General features: G+C 29.6%; 2 protein-coding genes across 2 annotated transcripts in view; both read left to right on the top strand.

Moving 5' to 3' along the window:
- LOC142317994 (uncharacterized) overlaps positions 1–20,764 on the top strand; it is a 483,222-nt gene that overhangs the window by 369,995 nt on the left and 92,463 nt on the right. The gene's annotated exons all lie outside the window — the stretch shown is intronic.
- Positions 1–20,764, top strand: part of LOC142317995 (nuclear pore complex protein Nup214-like) — a 60,598-nt gene that overhangs the window by 36,724 nt on the left and 3,110 nt on the right. Inside the window, exon 5 of the mRNA XM_075354529.1 lies at positions 727–908. Within this exon, the coding sequence (XP_075210644.1) occupies positions 727–908 (182 nt within the window). The remainder of the gene's footprint in view (positions 1–726; positions 909–20,764) is intronic.

Here is a 20,764-nt window from a genome sequence, read left to right as displayed (position 1 = left end):
TGTTCAAAGATTTTCACTCCTGTAAACAATAAGAGGCTTATGTTTTTTGTCACCGTTTGCATTTCCGCCTACAAGAACAGTCACACAATCATTTGATGATTTGAAACCTGGTGCTTCTTTTTCTTTTATCGATATGTATGTTCTTGACAGCGTTCTTTTCCAGTATAAACTGGTTTCGTTGATGTTAAAAACTTGTTTAGGACTGTACTCACCGTCGTAAATTCCACAGGATAAGTTTCACTGGCTTCAACGTCGCCACTAACAGCTTCTACCAGAATTTTGACATTTTTAAAACCTTAATGCTTTCGAAATTCGTGAAACTGCTCTTAAAAGCAGCAAAGTCTTTTTGTTGTCACTTTCTCCTAATTCAAGGAAGTTGGTTCAGCTATACTGTACCTAGTCTTATGGCCAAGGTCATGTGCGACGTGCAACTTAATTTTCTCTCGTAACTGTGAACCTTGTAACTGAGTAGATGAGAATAATGAATGCTCGGAAAGCAGGAAAGCAAGACCCCTGTACCCCTCATATAACTTATTATAAAAAATTTGTACTTTAAATTATTTTATATCAAATAATTTAGAATATTTTTAGACAATTGTTTTTATTCTATTTATCTGCTGTATTATGTAAATCCACAAAATAAACTATGTTTCCACTATGTAGATATTAAAAAAAATAGTAGTTTATATTCCAGTTTAATAAACTGTTTTATTTGTTTATTTTTAGAATGTTCAAGTGAGACATGTAGTACGTTCATCTAATCCAGAAGTTCAAATTTGTGGACTTTGTTGGAATCCTGGAGTACCTAATTTGTTAGCCTTATGCTTCAGCGATGGTTCTGTATGTGTTTATGAATTTGAGGAGACAAATTTTAAAATCAACAGTTTACCAGTTGAAGCTAAAGCAACGTACGTTCTGTTATTGATGTATCATAATTTTTTATTTGTTTATTCTTAATCTGTATCACAATTTATGCGTATCAGTTTCAGAAGTCCACTTGGGACTTCTCAGAATTTCTTCTTTTGGTTAATATTTGTTTGCTTTTCAGTGGCTTAAGTACTTAGTAAAGCCATAACTCTTGCTTACATCTTTATCACTTTTCTGTACAAAGTTTTTGCTATTTTATTATTAATTGTATTCTTATTTTACTCCACACAATAAGAGATGCATTATAACTGATGGATAGATAAATTCAAAAGCAATGAAGTAGAAAACTATCGACATTTTAAGAAATGACATTAATAGAAATTCTAAACTAGTAGAGGAATATTCTGTGAACAAAAGATGTAGTGATGTAGAAAAGTAAATAGTTACATATAAGTAGACATAAAAAAATGAGGGAAAACTTAGAAGAAAAACATAAAGAAACCTATGTATAATGATACCACAGGTTTGGATGGAAGTCTGCATTTTGGAAAAGAAGTAAGCTAAGCAGCAGGAATACATTAAAGGTCTATATAGAGGCACTAAAGTTATCTGAAGATGTTGAATAATATTTTCATCAGATACTTAAAAACAATCCACATTTGATAGTACTCTGAAAGATGTAAACAAGAATAATGTTGTGATGGATTAGTGAGTACTATCTGAATTAGTAGAACTAAATACAAAACTTATTTTCAAGTTAGGGTCATTTCAACTTTACAATTGATTTATTTTTTGGAAACAGATAGTGTTTACATTGCATGTTCATTTGAACAGTAGTCACCTGTTGTTAGGAAAAGTCTAGTCGTATTCATGTTTTGCTGCACATAGTTTAAGTGAAATAAGTACTAATAAGTAAAGTGAGTGTCGAAAACAAGGAAGTGTCAGGTTTGAGCAGTAATTAATTCATTTCTTAACAGAAAACAAATTACTGCTAAAATTCATACAGATAATTATGATGTTTATAAACTAACTGTTGTTTAATGGTCATATTTATTTGAAAACTATGTTTATTTCAAGTAGGCGGAATGAGTATTTTTGACAAAGAATGTCTTCTGTTTGTGATTACAAGTGATTTATAGGATGAAGAGGACGAAAAATTTGCAAACAGATTTACAGTTTTATGATTATCAAATGAATCAAAATGTTTTGCGTTTAGTGACATAAAAAAAATTAACAGAAAAAAATAGGTTATAAAAAATTGTGCCAAGTAAATGCCAAAAATGTTGACATTTTTAACAAAAATTAGGTTACAACTCAAACATTTTTGCATCGCTGCTGATATAAGTAGATGACTGCTTAATCGCATTGTGATTGAAGATTAGATTTGGGTATTGCTCTAATGTTTGAAACGAAGCAGAAATAGATGCAGTAACATCATTTATTATCTGCAAGATCAAAAATGATTAAACAAAACATTCAGAAAGGAAGCTTATGGCTCCTGTTTTTGGAGTGAAACAAAGGGATGTTGTTTTATTGAAAACTAGCATGGCCATGAACAACACAGTTTTGCCAACCTTAAGGAGAGAAATTTCTCAGCAGTCTTTCCTTTAGAGTTATCCCTCGTATATTCTGAAAATGGGCCAAAATGGACAATAAATACAATTTTCTGAAATATCTCTATCCCAGCGCCACATAGCGGATTCAAAATAATTCAGAAATCTTGCAGTGTGCGCACAACTCACCAAAGATTGATCACAATTGCATGAATGGTATAGAAACACATACGAGTCAAACAAACATTTATATATATATATATATATATATATATATATACTTGCAGACCCGGCAATACTTCACTATTGCTAGATTTCAGTAAGTATATAGATTAAATGAACACAATCAAAAGTTTGATGAAACATTAAAAAACTGAACATTACAGAGTTCATAAAATTTAACATTTTACCTAATCCCCTTTTCCCATTCCCTGTTCTCCTTTCCCTTTTCTAAATTTTCTTATTTCCCTTCTCCATATCTCCCCCTTTCACCATTTACCATTTTTCATACATCCTTTCTTCCTTCTTCTCTTTCCCCTTTCCATTTTTCCTTTCCCCCTTTTCCAATTTCCTCTTATTCCTATTTCCCCCTTTTTCTTTTTCCCTTTTTCTCTGTTTAACTTTTTTCTTATTTCCCTTTTCAATTTTTTCTGTTTTCCCTAGTTCCCTTTGTTCTTTTGCCTTTTCTCCCTTCTTCCCCTCATGTATATATGAATATTGCCTTTTACATATACAGAAGAAGAAAGTCTGTTTGTTTGTTTCGTAAATATCTTGACACCAGCGCCAGCTAGCTGGAAAGTTTTTTGCAAACATTTTTCTTTTCACGTTAACTAATACTTATTCTGAATATGAGCCAAATCGGTCCATAAATACAATTTTTTCCAAATATCTCAACCCCAGCACCATTTAGCAGCTCCATTTTTTGCAAAAATATTTATTTTCATGTAACTAATATATATTCTGAATATAAGGCAGTTCAGACCGTAAATGCAATCTTTCCAAATATCTCAACCCCAGCGCCATCTAGTGGGACCATTTTTTGCAGAAGTTTTCCATGTAAGTAACATATATTCTGAATATGTACCTAATCTGATTAGAAATAAAATTTTTCAAAATATCTCGACCCCCAGCACCATTTTTTGCAAAAATATCTCTTTTCATGTAACTAATATATGAGGAACGATCAGAAAGTAAGTTACACCCCGTCTGTGAAACAAACACATATTTATAAGACAATTTTCTTTTTATTGAACAAAAACTACATATTTTTATCAGTTTTTCGAAAAAATCGCCAAGTTTTTCTAAACACTTTTCATACCCTGTGGCAAGTTTTTCAATTCCATTCATAAAAATTTCATCCAATTTTCTTCAACCATCTAAGGACCGCTCCCTTAAGTTCATCATCATTTGCTCTCCTCCCAGGTCTCACTTGAGAGGACCAAACAGGTGGTAGTCGCAGGTTGCTAGGTCAGGGCTGTAAGGCGGATGAGACCACACTTACCACTTGAATTTTTGCAGTAACTCCTTTGTCACATGAGACTGAATGAGGAGTAGCGTGGTCGTGAAGAAAAATGACCCCATCCATCTTTCAATTCTTTAATGATTTTATGCAATTTTTTTCAAGTCTCACAAGATTCGGCATTGATTGCTGCTCCTTGGTGCATAAATTCACTGTAAACAACTCCCTCAGAATCGATAAAGACTATCGGCATAACCTTTTGAACATGTGGAGATGTTTTCACTTTTTTTGGCTGCGGTGAATTTTTGTCTCCATTCATGTGATGCTCGTTTAAACTCAGGAGTGTAATGAAGCACCCAGCTCTCTTATCCCCTGTAATGATTTGTTTCAAAAACTGTGGGCCAACTCTGGAATAATGTTGAAGAAAAGAAAGAGCAGATGCAAAACGTTGATGTTGTGGCAGGTCGTGCACACATCTTACGGTAATCAAGCTGATCGTGAATAATTGCAAACACACTACCATAACTGATGTTAAGTTCACTTGCAATTTCTTTAATTTTAATGAGCTGGTTACTCAAGATCATTTCATTCACGCTTTGTGAATGCCTTACAGAATTGCCACCTAGTGGGTCTGAACTAATTCAGAAACCTTCATGGGCATGCACACAACTCACTAAAGCCATCGTAATCAGATGAATGGTATAGGAACGCGTACTGGACAAACAAACATTCATTTATATATATATATAAAGATGACAATTTGTGTTGTGAAATGCATAAAAAAAAACTTTCTTGCTATTCAGAACAGTATGTGGAAAGCTATCCCAAAAAATTTTGTTTCTGTGCATAGAAACATAGTTTCAAGAATTGAAACAATTTTACTGGCAAATCTTTGAATATCCACTGTCCAGTTTTGACCTTGCACCTAGAAATTTATTAGCTTTTTCTCTAATAAAAACAATGCTATTTGTAATAATTCTTATCTGATTCTTTCCTTGATATGGTAAGAGTATGCTTTTTTAAAATTTAAGGATACTTTTCTGAATTCTGCATACTTCTCAATGAATTATTTTACAAATTTTAAATAATACGTAAAACATGACAAATAAGGACCTTTTTAATATAAAAACAAAAATGAGTAAAATATAAAAAAACCATTCAGTAAATTAAAGAAATTTAAGTATGTATTATTTTCCCATATAGTGACCATTCACTGCAACTCATTTTTCATATTGTTCTACAATTTTATTACTCTGTTTGCAAGTCATTGTTTTTCTGCTTGCAGAAGTTTGAAAATGATAAGGAAATGAAAGATAGTTGGTCTAAATAACTGACGGGAAAATTTTTCAGACAGAGTAATAAAGTTAATAGAACAATATGAAAAATGTGTTGCAGTGATTGGTCACTATATGGAAAAATAATGCATATTTAAATTTCTTATTTACTGAATGGTTTTTTTTAATATTTTACTCATTTTTGTTTTTGTATTAAAAAGGTCCTTATTTGTCATGTTGTACATATTATTTAAAATTTGCCAAATAATTCAGTGAGAAGTATGCAGAATTCAGAAAAGTACGCTTAAATTTTAAAAAAGCATACTTTTACCATATCAAGGAAAGCATCAGATAAGAATAATTAATTATTATAAATAGAGTTGTTACTACACTATGAGGTTAACATTTGATTCTACCAAATAGTATGTTAATTTATAGAAATACAGAACAAAAGGAATACTAAATGGGAACTAATTGAATTTCAGGAAAAGTTTGGAAACTCAGTCAAATGTTAAAAATTTTGAGGAATAGAATTAAAATTTAGAGAAAGAGAAAGTTTTTGTATTTTGTACAAAAATCACGTAAAAATAATGAGAATACAAAGTTGAAAGAGGTTGGCGGCAGTACAGAGATGGATAAAGGATTAGCATATTTACATTATTTTTTTATTTTTATGTTGAGAAGCAGTAAATGAATTAAAAGAAAAAATTGAAAACAGAACACCAATCCAAGGGAAATAAATAAACATGTAATGATTTGCTGATGTTATTGTTATTTATCATGTGTTATATGCATTCACTGTTCTGTTATAAACTAAAAATGATTCAAAGAATATTATTTTTTAATTTTTACGAGTTGATCTTTACAGAATAATTAAGAAAGTTCTTAACTAAAATAGGTTGTGTGCAATTCTGAGTGGCTAAAGCAAGTGTCATTTAATTTTACTCTGAAAAGTTATGTTTAGTTATGCTATTTTACTAAACAGTGACTTCAGCAGTATAATACGAGGTATAGTTCAAAAGTAAGCGTCAGTCTGTAACAAAATGAGAACAGTTGAAAAAATGAAAAATTTATTAATGTTTTCAAATATTTAGTTATTTATTTTATTTTTCCACTAATTTATTTATTGAACAGTAATTCAATGGCTAACAGATTGCATCATATAATAACCTTATTAACATCAATAAATTTTTCATCTTAATTAAATTACAACTAATACTAACTAAAATATATAAAACTACTAAACTAGATATAATAGAAAGAATACATACTGGTTGTAATTATTCATTTGTTATGGCTAGTGAGTGACTGTTAAAATAATTTTACATTAGGTAAACTATCAAATTATATCGATAGTCTTGATTTAATCTATTAGCAAGAGACATCCTTAAGAGGTAAGACGTAGAATGATGGACCATATTAGTTCTTGGAATAATGAACATGTCAGGTCTAGGTCTGCTTTATTACGTATTTATGTCTTATTTATTAGTTATAAATATTTGGAGACACAAAGAAACAAACATACTCTAGCAGTGTCAAGCTCCACCAAGCGATATATAGATTTATAAAAAAGTACCTTTGGGGCGATTTCTCACCTTACTTTTAAGGATTTGATGTTAAATATTTCTTTCAGATTCTGAGTATGATATCCCAAACGATAAAAGTTTTTGAATTTCTTGTAATATAAGAATCTTAGAAATTTATTCTGCACAATCTTGATTGAATTCAAATTTGTAGGAGAATGGATTCCAGATAATATTTATATTATTTATGTTCATCATGTGCATGGTTTCCTTATTGACTCTGCTTCATTCTTTTACTCTGCAAGTAATTCCAAAATGGCTTAATATTAACTCCTATTTCCTTCTGTATATTGCTTAAATACAATTTTGTATACTATGTTTATTTCATACTTAACACAAGCTCTTACTTCCTTAAACCTATTTAAATAATAAACTAATATACTAATATTCTCTTCTTACGTGCTTATTTATTCTTGAATTTGATATTTTAATAATATTTCTATTAAACTAAGAGAGATATTTGGACATAGTCATTCATTTTACAGTACTTTTACTCAAAGCAAACACCCAATAAATCAGGTCATAGAAATGATCAAACACCTCTTCCATATTTGTGCGGTTGTACAAAGATTGCTCATCCGATCCGGATATTACCTTATAAAACTCATAAAAATTACCTTTCTAGAAATTAAAATCACTTACATTAGATATTACCAGAACTTTCTCTTTTTTCATCTTTTCTAAATTTAATATTTCCTGATCTATTCATCCATAAATATTTATAACCTTTTACTTGTTTAACCTGCTTACACTTAGCAGATAAAATGTGATGAGCCTGCGATAATGATTGATTAATATATATTGGATTCTCCATCTTCAGCCCAATACATCTCACAGAAAACTCTCTTCACATGTCTTCTTTGCAATGGGTTTTCTTTGTCAAGCTTCCTAACGATTCGAATGATAATACCTGGTTGATAAAGGTACTTTATAAAAATACCATATTTTGTTTTTTGAGCTGGTGGCATATATATATATATATATATATATATATATATATATATATTCATATTCCACTTTGATTACTGTTTTAAGATGTTTTCAAGTGGTAAGTGAAAACCAAATATCTCACTGTTTGCAGTTTTAAAGTTTTCACTTGTAGATCTGTGACTTCTTTCTTCAAGATTAAATTTTTAACATGCAGACCTTTGATAATTTCATTTTGCTGCTCAATTATTTTTTGTTGTTTGTTCAAAACTTTATTATTGTCATCCATCTTATTATGACAACTCAAGAGAAACACCCTAATCCTGTTGCATTCTCCTTTGACCCAATCAGTCTTCTGTCATTTTTATCAACAGTCCCCTTCAGGATTGTAAGAGGATCCGATTTTGATTTGGAGTCATTAGGGCTATAATTGGCCTTACGGTCACGTTTGCACCCGCTACAAAACCAAGCCCAACCGCTGGAGATAAAAATTTTAACTTCTGTATCGGTGAGAAAAATACATTTTGGACGATAAAAATGTTTACAAATTTCACACTGTATTTTATCCTTCGAATTGCGATTAGTCGACTTTAAACATTATTGGAATTACTCATGATTTAACTTGGTACTATGCTCTATGACTACTATTAACCAGGAGCTTGCCAGCACCATGTCTGTATGCATCAACTGCTCATTATGTACTGAATAATAAATTACCATTTTGTTCTAAACACTTGACATTGTGAAACAAGCTTCTTCAAAGTTACTGCATGATATTCTACCACCTGGGATTGTAGCCACTTCTGCACAGAGATTTTCAACTCTTTGCATTTCTTGAATTGTTGAGATGCTAGTCAGTATTTGAGGTTTAGGAAGAGATGGTAGTCATTGAGTGGGAGATTACACTGTAAGGGGAATGAACAAAAATCTCTTATCCGAATTTTTTAATTGTTTGTTATGCACGCAGCCATATGTGGATGTGCTTTATCCTGAAGAAGAACAGTTCCTGATTTTAGCATTCCCTGTCATCAGTTTTGAATGGCATGACTCAGTTTAGAAAGTGTTTCACCATAGACTTGTGATAGATGTTCCAGGTTCTATGAAATCAGTCAAAAGCACACCCTTTTGATCCCAGAATACAGTTGCCATGATTTTCCTTCAAGACTATTTGAATTTTTCAGTTTAGGTAAACTATAATGATGTCACTGCATGTAATTCTGTTTTACCTTAGCATTGATGTACAAAATCCATGTTTTGTTGTCACTGCTAACAGTATGGGAAAAAATTTGTTTCCCTCGTGGTTAAAGCAGTCGAGAAAAGTACATGCAAATATTGTTCTGTGATATTTGAAAGCACTAGTCAAACTTGTAAATTGTGCACACAGTTTACGCAAACAACAGTGAATTGACGGTAATGTGGGGGTTACATGCCCAACAGACCACTTAAAGTTACTGCGTATGTGTGAACCAATCATTGTTGCCACTCGCTATTTATAACTTATCGGCTCTTACTTTTGAACCGAGCCTTGTATTAATTTATCTGATGAAAAACAAAAAAATTGAGTTATTGTTAAGTTGTTAAGTCTTATCATGAAGTTTTTTCAAATATCTTAATGGTAGAGTATAGTTCAACGACCAAAGTAAACTTTTGACTCAATTTTACACAAATTCCAAACTGGTCGTATCTTTTTATAGAGGTTGTATTGTGCAGATTAGATTAATATAAAAAAATTGTATATCTAGAGTGGAGCAGTTTTCAAAATTACAATTTTTTCAGGACTAATGCTGTTATTCCGGAAAAATGTAAAAAAAATAAAATGTAAAATAAAAGTAAATAAAAATAAAATTCCTATATAAAATGTTGTATTTTATCATTCAATAATAGGTTGTTTAGTCGGTTTAATGGTTAGTATATTGGCTTCTATAATTACTGGTCTTGGGTTCAGTTCCTGGCAAGGATCTGGTGAATTTGTTGTTTATCTTTGTGGATTTGTTTGTCCCTATCTTGTTTAAATGCAAACGTGTTGTATTTGAAATATAACAGTAAATGAATAATAAAAATTATTTTATAAAAAATGGGGTAAATGTCAGAAACCGATTTTTTAATGTACACAGATACTTAACCTACATTTTGTGTACTGTGCTCAACTGCCTGAAGAACAGAAAAACCGCAGAAATTATGATTTATATTTGTAGTTTTAATTTATAATTTATGTATGTAGTTAATTCTGAGATTCTTGCACTTAACCAAAATTTCAAATATACAGTTAGAAATAAAAATATTCTGTGCAATTTATGCCAAGATTTAAGAGAACAAATCATTCACCATCCCAAGTAATTTGTGCATTTTCTAGAAATCTCACTGAAGCTTTTACTTTGAATTGTTTCTGAGAAATTAAATTATTTGAAATTGTGTGCATACTGGATGTGGATGCAGAAGATGCTTAACTGAAAATTACAAAATGAAAAGTCGGATTATGCGTTGAAATTTTTTATGTGGTGCAGAGAACAAGGTGATGACTTCATTAGCTGTATAGCACTGGGGATGATACATGGATGTTGTACTTAATGCTTAAAATGAAGTAATCTTGGGAATGACATTGCAGGCGACATCATTCTATGGCAAAGAGATATAACTCAGATATCCCAAAAAAATTTTAAGATCTGTAATTCAAGGAGCAATAAAAATTTTACATGATCTTTAGCCCTGTGGAACTTACCTTCTGGATAACCTGTTGTATATTTTCAATTCCCTTCATTATATTTACTTTTGAAGTTAGAGCTAACTAAAATCAAATTACTATCAACCTTAATTTGACTTTGACTTCAAATTTAAAGAAGAATTGAAGAATTATTTTTATTTTTCTGCTTAGATAAATTATTTAATTAATAGTAGCTACCGCTACAAAGATGAGGCTAGTAAAATATTACCGATACAAAATCATTCTGCCATTTTTATAATAGTTTATTGCATTCCAACTACAGAGAGCTCAGAATAAAAACATTGTTGATTTGAAAATAAAAAAATTAAAAGTAAACATTTCCTTGTAGTTCTTAACATTTATTTCATAAAATACATTTTAATTTTACTTAAAAATTTATTTTAATTCTATTCAAACATTGTGTTTTTATATTATTCAAAATTATGAATTTTTAATGTAGTTGAAATTTTTAATTCTTGAAAATCAAAATATCGTGTAAGAAATTTTATATTGCCAAAAATTTAAGTAATATAGTAAGGTCATTATGGCTGAAAGACCTTTTATTAAGATATTTCTTGTGAATATATTTATTAGTAACCAGAAAAGAATTCACTAGCCTAGTAAACCTTTTTTTTGATAATGATCAAATTTTTTTCTTTTCTCTTTCTCCGTTTTATGAAAATGTTTATTTAAGTTGCATTTTACCAAAAATCTTACATTTATAAAAACAACAGCGAGGCCTTTTTTTGTGAAAAATTTTCCCATTTAAATTATTACAAACTCATTTTTTAAACTGTATTGATTTATTTTTAAAGGTTTTTGGGATAATCCGGAAAAAATGGAAATTTATTGATGTTTTTTTAATTGTACAATTATAATGTATAGATTTTTTTTATTTTCATTCTTACGTTAAAAGCTAATTACATGCAAAAATTCAAGTGGTTTTTTTTTTTTAATTAAAAATCGATGGCTGTACTAATTTAATATTAATATAAATTTAAAGTATTTAATAATTTATTTGATATATAGTATATTGTTTTATTTTTTCAGTTGCTTGTGTTGGAGCCCAAAGGGTAAGCAGATAGTTATTGGATCATCTGATGGTGCTTTAACTCAATATTCAGTTCCACCACCAAATATTAATAATCATGCAGTTTCAGTTATTAACGTATACTGGTTATCAAATTATCAATTTGCTGCCGTGTATAGAGACATGGAAGATTCTTCTGAAAGACCAGGCATGTAAATCTCATGTATCACAATCTTTAAAGGATTAAATTGTACTGAGAAACTCTCCAACATCTTTCAGAGAAGTTCATAATTTTTCTCTCTTAAATTTTCAAATAAATGATGAATAAACAAAAAAGTATATAAAACATTGAAATTTCTATTGAAAACAAAGAATTCAGACAAATCACAAATAATAGTCGATTAGAAATTCCAAACGTGGTTTTGTAACATATAATTTCTTGCAAATACATATAATATCAAACGGGTGAAAATTATTAACATTCAATTGATCTTTTATACAAATTAAAAATTTGAGTTAAACTCAAAATTTCATGAATCTAAAGATTTTCAATATTGTTGGCAGCAAAAACAAATTAATATATAGTTTTGAAATTTTGCAGATGCTATTCAAAAAAGTTTATAAAAACTTGACTCTTTTTCTTTAAAATAATTTTCAGATGAATGAGGATTCAATACAACCAGAAGAGATAAAGTAATGTTGAAACAAGGAATTAATGAGCAAGAGAACCATATGCGTCACTAAGGATCTGTTTAGACTACTTTCATTTAAAGTATTAATGATAAAAGTAAACAGCCATTATGTTAATCCTTGACTCTTCCTTTCCATTAGGGATTTATACTCAGAAAAGTTTAGGTTCATGAAATTTTGAGTTTAACTCAAATTTTTATTTGTATAAAACGTCATTTCAATTGTATGTTAATAATTTGCACCCGTTTGATATTGCTTAAAATTATATATTACAAAACCATGTTTGGAATTTTGAATTAATTATTATTTGTGTGAATAATTGTTTGTTTTCAATAGAAATTTCAATGTTTTATATACTTTTTTGTTTATTCGTCATTTATTTGAAAATTTAAGAAAAGAAAAATTATGAACTTCTCTGAAAAATGTTGGAAATTTTCAAAATATGCTAATTTTTAGGGCAAAATACCAGCTTGAAATTTTAAAAGTATAAAAATTAATAGTTACAAATTAAGAGTAATGTGTATTAAAAAAAATTAATCTATTATGAATAATAATGTAACTATTAATTAATAACTCATATTTTTTAATATTTCAATTCTAGTACAATTTGTTAGACTTAGTAACATGTATGTCCACATCAAAGACCAATACCCTAGATAAGTAGTATTATGTCACTCTCATAAATCCATTTCAATAATTCAGTAAGTAAAAAAAGAGTTTCAAAATTCATGAACGGTTATAGTTTATTTACTTGAAAAATAATTGTATTTTTTAATTTAAAAACATGATAAATTGAAAAGTTTAAAATTACATATAATGTTAACAATTTTTATTTATTTATTTATTAGAATAAAATTTGAAATCGATGTTGACAAATGATTGAAAGTTTTTTCTGAATCTTACAAATGAACTTGAGAGATGTCTGGTGCCTGCAGGATTGAGCCAGTGCTCACTCTAACGCAGTGGAACTCTTAACTTCAACTTTCAGCAGTCAAATAATTCAGAATAGTTTATCTCTTTGGTGGCCTTCAAGGTCAGATTTCAAAGCTCATGACTTCTTTGGGGCTATGCAAAAGAAAAAGCTTATGTTATAAGCCAGAAACTCTAAAAGACAACATTCAAACCAAAAACATGGTAGAACCAGCAGCAACATTACAGTTAGTAATAGAAAACATGCTAAAAGAGCATAATTTTGTGATTGCTCTGATAGTCAACATTAGAAATGAATAATTTTTAAACTTAATCAAAATACCATCTTTTATTTAAAGTTCTCTTTTTATACATTTTTATGCTTCCTTTTTTAAAAAAAAATGGGAAAAAGTCTTTGACCCATCCCGAATTATTTCAATTAATAAGAAGAAACTTGCACTAATTACATAATTACTTTTTTTTGTTGAAATTAATACTTCTTTTTTTATTTTTCTTCTATTATAAAATAAAATGTAAAGATAAATAGGTCATAGTGACTAAATGTTTTTCCATCATTGTCTTTACCAACATTATAATTCCTAGTAAAAAGATAAGTGAGATAGTTGACATCATTTTAATGCTTTTACAATGAAGTTCAGAAAAAAACAAAAATTTTTCCTATCCTTTTTTTTGTTTGTTAGCAAAAGGTAAATTGAAAAAATAAATTAGGTATTGGCATATAAGTGCTGTACTTGAATTGATCACTCATGAGTAAAGCTTTCAGCAAACTAACATTTTTGTGTCAGAATTATAATGCATTCAGTTCAATTTCCAAAATTAATTTCATCAATCTCTTATTTATACGGTTAATATGTTCTACAGAGAGCAATTCATGAGATTTAAATGTATCTCAGTTATCTGCAAGCTCAAAATGTTTATTCAAACATCTCAATCTTATGTAATTCTGAATCTTAGGTAATTTTACATAAAATTAATAAAAGTTAATCGATGGTCTGCTATAAAGAATGTATATTATATGATGTTCAACTTACTTCGTGCTATAATAAATAAAAATATATCAGAACTACTAAATAGTTAAATTAACATAATTCAGATTGATGTAGTATTTAGGTCTATTTAGATCATTAAGGCAGAAGAAAGTGACAGAAATCAGAAGCAAGAAAATTTATTCCAAATTAAAAAGTAACAGTTTGAATATGGAGAAATGCTTCTTTAAAATAAATATATTTATACTGTGAACTCTTGAACAAAATAGAATAGTCATTTAAGTATGTCATATTTACTTACATACTTGTCTTATTAATACTTATTTTTCTTACTGTCTAGGTTTTTCTTTATTTTAATTAAATCAATGATTTTTTCTGTTTACTGATAGTTTTATTTTTTTTTTTATAGCACTGATGGTTGTAAATGCTCCGAAATCCCCACCTGTTACGTTTATTAATTATGAAGATATTTGCTACAGTACTGGTAATTTGAAAGCCTCACAGTATTATTTAGAACATATTCAGCCATGGTTTGTATGATCAGATTATAAATTTTTATGCATTATTTTATACTAAACATTCAAAATAATGTAAATTATGAACTTGTGATAAATTATATATTTCTATAAGTAGCTGATCTATTTTTATATTTATCGGTTTTATGTTTGCTTACATCTTTTAAATTATCTATTGAAACTTGTAGATATTTAAAAAAAATTGTTTTCATCGTGAAAATACTGTGCATGTGCCCATTTCTCAGGTAATTTTCTATGCACATTGTTATATATATATATATATATATATATACATCAAAGACAAAAGTATAACACAGTTTTCCACCAACAGTACAGAATTCAATAATTCCTCTTACCTTATTCCGATTGTTTTACCATTTTAAGAGCATTTTTGAGAGTTTTTCGCATCGTCAATAATAAAAACTTTTTAAAATCACACATTAAACTCAAATACATTATAATATGCAACATATTATAAAAATATGTAGTCAGAAGTTAAATAAAATATTTCATGTGGCCAGCCACACATACATTACTGTACTAACATTATTTAAAAATTTTATTTAATAAAATATACAAATGTGCTGTTATCTTCGGCAGTTCTGATAAGGAAGTCATTATCAAACTCTGTCAGTACATTAATCAAGTTAAACTTTTGTCTATACTAGTATATATAATATTTTTCTAAAATATTTAATTTTTTATTATCACATCCTTTTACAGTTTCTGTTATTTTTAAATACCATATTTTTCTTGTATAAGATGCACTTTTTTACCTTAAAAATTCATCTTAAAAATGGGGTGCATCTTATACAATGAAGGTAAAGATTGTTTTTAAAGTTATACGCACTCCATTTTATATACAAAGATCCTTATAGCGGGTGAATGATGTGATCGAGTTGATGCGTAACCTTCACGTGAAGGTTAGAGGTAGAGGTCACGTGACCTCTAGCACATCATTGCTCAGAATGGGGAGTCCCAATTTGAATTGCATAATCTCTTATCAGAGTAATCAGTTACAGATGTTTGTCAGTATTGAGTTGACGTGTTGCGGTGTTAGGTTGGTAATTTTTAGCGATGGAAAAAAGAGGCGACATTCTTACACTTCAAGTTACAAATTGCAGGTTGTAAAATATGTGGAAGAACATCAAAATAGGGAAGCTGAAAGACATTTTGGACCTCCATCTACAGAAAAAATGATTAGAATTGGCGTGGTCAGAAGGAAATGTTGTTCAATTAGCGCGCAGAACGTGGTAAAGTTGCGAAATGGCCAGAACTCGAGACTGAAGTTTTAAAATGAGTGCAAGAAAATCAGCAAAATGGCATTGCCATTTTGCTGATTTTACGAACAAAAATGATTCATATACAAGCAATCAAAGTAGCCTGTTATGACTGTGCAATGCCAAAGTAGCCTGTGTGTAATGTATCCCTCATTAACAGATCGAATCATCCTTGGGTACAAAATTAATACATTTACAAATGTGTTAAATAGAGTGAGTGATACATTACACACAGAATAATAAAGAAAAACTTAGATGTAGAAATAGATATTATAAAATGTATCGCAATAAAAAATGGATATAACACATTATTAATTGATAATATTTATAAAAAACAGAAATTGAAATCTAATAATACAACAACGTTGTTACCGATAAATAATAAATGCGGTGATGAAAATATTTATATAAAATACTCCTACACTAACAACATTATTGGGAACTTGGTTAATGTTTATAATGACAAAAAATATAAACCAGCATATAGACCATACCATCATATAATAAAACATTTGAAAATCCATAATGATAATGATCCTAATAATTTGTTGTGTGGTATCTGTAAAATAACATGCAATGATTGTAACAAAAATTTATATTGGAAAACTAGTAGATGATCATTTAGAGCAAGGTTTGCAGAACTATAAAAGCAATAATTGGGTTTCTTCAATCTTGCAGACCGTTTAATAATCAATAAACATTCAATCACTGACTCAGATATATATTTAAAAGTAATAGAAATTGTAAAAGGATGTGATAATAATAAAAAATTAAATATTTTAGAAAAATATTATGAATACATGTATAGACAAAAGTTTAACTTGATTAATGTACAGAGTTTGATAATGACTTTCTTATTAAAACTGCCATAGATAACAGCGCATTCGTATAATTAAATAAAAATTTTAAATAATGTTAGTACAGTACTGTATGTGTGGCTGGCCACACAAAATATTTTATTTAACTTTTGACTACTATTTTTATAATATACAAAAATTTTAATGTTTTTGAATTTAATGTGATTTAAAAAAAAATTGATGATGAGGAAAACTCTTGAAAGCGCTCTTAAAATGGAAAAACAATAAGAATAAGGTAAGAGGCATTATTGAATTCTGTACTGTTGGTGGAAATCTGTGTTATACTTTAGTCTTTGACATAATTGGTACTGAGGGGAATATGGACAACTACAGTAACAAAAAAATAATTGATTATTTCTAAGTATATATATATATATATATATATAAAATTAAATATTAATAATACATATTTTATTATTCAATTTTATAAAAATATAAAATTCATATATAAGAAATATGACCTATAACATGGCATACACTTGTAACACTGTGTTTCTTAACATCTGAATGCTGCTATTTATATGTTTGTAGTTACTGTTCTAGTTGAAGTTTATTGTGTTTATACGCAATGATAATTGTGTAGCATGCAGGAAATTGGTACTATGAATTTAGTGACATTTTTATATTAGTGTGACAAATGAACAGCAAGTATCTTCCATGAGGAGTTAGTCTCTCATGTGGGTCAATCTAAGAATATTTTTCATGATTATTTTTGGTACCAAAAAGGATGAGCAACGTTATCTATTGTCTGCTACTTACCTCGCTTCAGTGAAGTTATGATTTCATAGAGTGAACAATTTGCAAGTAATTTTGTTATTTTTAATGTGTGAAAATTACATGTAAAATTGTCAACAAGATCATCCCTCGTTTTACTGATAGGGCTCTGATTATGAATTTCCTTCTTAGACAAGCAATAACGATTGATTTTGTTTTTTAAAAACAGTGTGAGGGTGATCTAAACATGCAAATATTTCTGTAAAAATAGATTATTATAACACTTCAGAAATTAGGATCTTATTTTCCTAATATAGAATGGCATTGAGTTGACTGACACTTTTCAAATTTGTTATTGCACTGGTGCAAGTTAACCATGGTCAGTGGGAAGGGGAACAGTAGAGAAGTGGATCCCATTTCATATGGAAACCAGTTTCAGTGGAGCCTTGGAATGAACAACACTTGGTTAACTTGTATTTGCAGATTCAAAACAAAAACTGAGACAAAAATGCAGCATGTTTTTAGATGAAAGTTCATTGTTGCACTCAGTCTTTGATTACTGTATCAACCCAGTGAAGAAATTTAAGAACCTGATAGTGTGTCTAGTGTGAATTGTGGAGCTTCACAAACAGTGAGGACATTAGAAAATCAGCAGAGAATGAGGGAAGTTTTTGAAATAATGCATTGGTATAAACAGAGATCATCTGCTTAATGTAATTTTCAAAAAATAAGTGGTAATTATAGGTAAAAAATACCATATTTGAACATATTTATAGAACATTAGTTATGAACATATTTATGGTTTCATTTGGATTTCTGTTTTCATATATTATCTATGACCATTTGAAATGTGTCGGTTGACTCAAATGTTTCTTTGTACATGTATTTTGTAATATTAATAAAAAAAACAGAAAATCATATTTCTTTGTACTTTTCATAATGTAAACTACAATATTATAGATTTTTAATTTTTACTTTATATTTATATACAGGTGATTCAAAGTAACGGGGAATTAAAAGAATTAAATAACGTTAATGAAAAATATTTTTTAGAAAATGAATTTTGTTTCATGTAATTGTACAAATGTTGCCATTTTAGGATACATACATTTGATTTTTTTTTAAAGATGACCTCTTGCAGGTGACCTCCTCTTCTACATAAACACTCACGAAGTCTCTTCGTTAAATTGTTCATGGTTTGACATAACATCTCAACTGGAATTTCCGCAATTGCTTCTCAGTTCTTTGACTTCAGTTCTTCCGTTGTAGCAGGTCTACTGTGGAACACTTTGCTTTTAAGGTGACCCCACAAAAAGTATTCGCAAGCTGAGAGATCAGGCGATCTGGGAGGTCATCTAATGTCACCATTTCGTGAAGGAAATTTTGAAAGTTGTGTTGGTAGCCGTAGGTGATTGGTACCACTTGATAAGTGGCGCCAGCCTCTTTAAGCTAACCTGCCATTTAGTTGCCATGGATACTTGGAGTGGTGCGCAACGTGCATTTGCTATCAAAGCGTTTTACAAACAGTGTGGAGGGAGCGCGTAGAGAATTTCACCGTCATTTTAATCTGGGACGGCACGACCGTGTTCCATCAGCACATCCAATTAAAACATGGATATCTAACTTTGAGGAAACTGGTTCGGCAATGAAGAAGAAACCTCCAGGCCGTGAGCAAACCGTCTGTACACCACAGAATGTTCAAGCTTTACAAGATGTTGTCACACGAAGTCCACATCGGTCAATCCGTCGTCTCTCAGGATCTTTACAATCGCATAGTTCAAGTGTTCGAAGAATGTTAGTGAAGGACTTGCAATTCCATCCATACAAGTTACAGATCGTCCAGGAACTGAAACCGAACGATGCAGTTGTGCGAGCACAATTCTGTAATGTAATGCTTCAGAAGATAAATGATAACGAAGAGTTTGTTCACGAACTGTGGATGTCAGATGAAGCGCATTTCCACCTCAGTGGATTTGTTAACAAGCAAAATTTCAGATACCGGGCACAAGAGAATCCTACGCAGCTACACCAGCGCCCGTTGCACAGCCAGAAAGTGACCGTGTGGTGTGCTATATCATCTTATGGTGTTATAGGCCCTTATTTTTTTGAGGATGACAACGGTCTTGCGATTACAGTGACGTCGGCTCGTTACATAGCCGTGCTTGAAACCTTTGTTGTGGAACAACAAAAGAGATTTCCACCGATTCTTAACACAGCCTGGTTTCAACAAGACAGAGCAAAGTCACATACTGCACGAATATCGATGGCAGCTGTACGCCGATTGTTTGGACAACATGTCATTTCACAAAACGGTGACATTAGATGGCCTCCCAGATCGCCTGATCTCTCAGCTTGCAATTACTTTTTGTGCGGTCACCTTAAAAGCAAAGTGTTCCACAGTAGAGCTGCTACAACGGAAGAACTGGAGGCAAAGATCCGAGAAGCAATTGCGGAAATTCCAGTTGAGATGTTACGTCAAATCATGAACAATTTAACGAAGAGACTTCATGAGTGTTTACGTAGAAGAGGAGGTCACCTGCAAGATGTCATCTTTAAAAAATAAACTAAAATGTATGTATCCTAAAATGGCAACATTTGTACAATTACATGAAATAAGATTCATTTTCTAAAAAAAAAATTTTTCATTAACGTTATTTAATTTTTAAATTTCCCGTTTCTTTGAATCATCCTATATATATATATATATATTTTTTTTTTTTCATTTTTATAGCATACTTGAAATGTTAACCTTTTTTTAAATTAATAGTTAGAAACGTAGTCAACATATTTAAATTAATCATACAGAATTTCAAGTTTTTTTTTCTTATTTTCAGTTCAGGAATTAACTCGATTAATAAATTTGAGATTATTGTGAAGGAAAGTTTCACCCTTATTTTCAAATGTCAATTTTTTATAGCTCAAGGTATCTGAAAAAGCATGAATGTATAATTAAAAAGTGTACAGTAATTTTTTACTTTTAAAGGAAAACATGAAACAATTTTTAAAGGCAAGTTAATAATAATAACAATAAAATTAAAAATGGATATCCTAAAAGTTGATTTAATTTAATGCTGTAGAACAGTCATAAATTTAAAAAAAAAAAATATTCTATTTCTTAACTGTACGAAAGAGAATTAATTTATAAAACTGAAGTATTTTTTAAAATGTGAAAAAGTTTAATTTGCCTTTTGTTACGAAGCACATTGAATAAATGAACTTATTTTAGTTTCCTTTAATAATTACAACTCATTTAGAGATATATGAATAAAAGAAATAATTAATATTTTTAAAGAGTACAAAACATTCGAGTTCATCTGCTGGAGTTCAATGACAGAAAATATTCCTTTGCATTCTTAAAGCAAAATACAATATGAAATACAAAATTATAAAGAAAATTT

The sequence above is a fragment of the Lycorma delicatula genome, chromosome 1 (assembly GCF_047948215.1).
Source record: "Lycorma delicatula isolate Av1 chromosome 1, ASM4794821v1, whole genome shotgun sequence".
Taxonomy (NCBI): Eukaryota; Metazoa; Arthropoda; class Insecta; order Hemiptera; family Fulgoridae; genus Lycorma; species Lycorma delicatula.
Note: the sequence above shows the minus strand (reverse complement) of the source record. Positions and strands in the feature narration are given on the sequence as shown.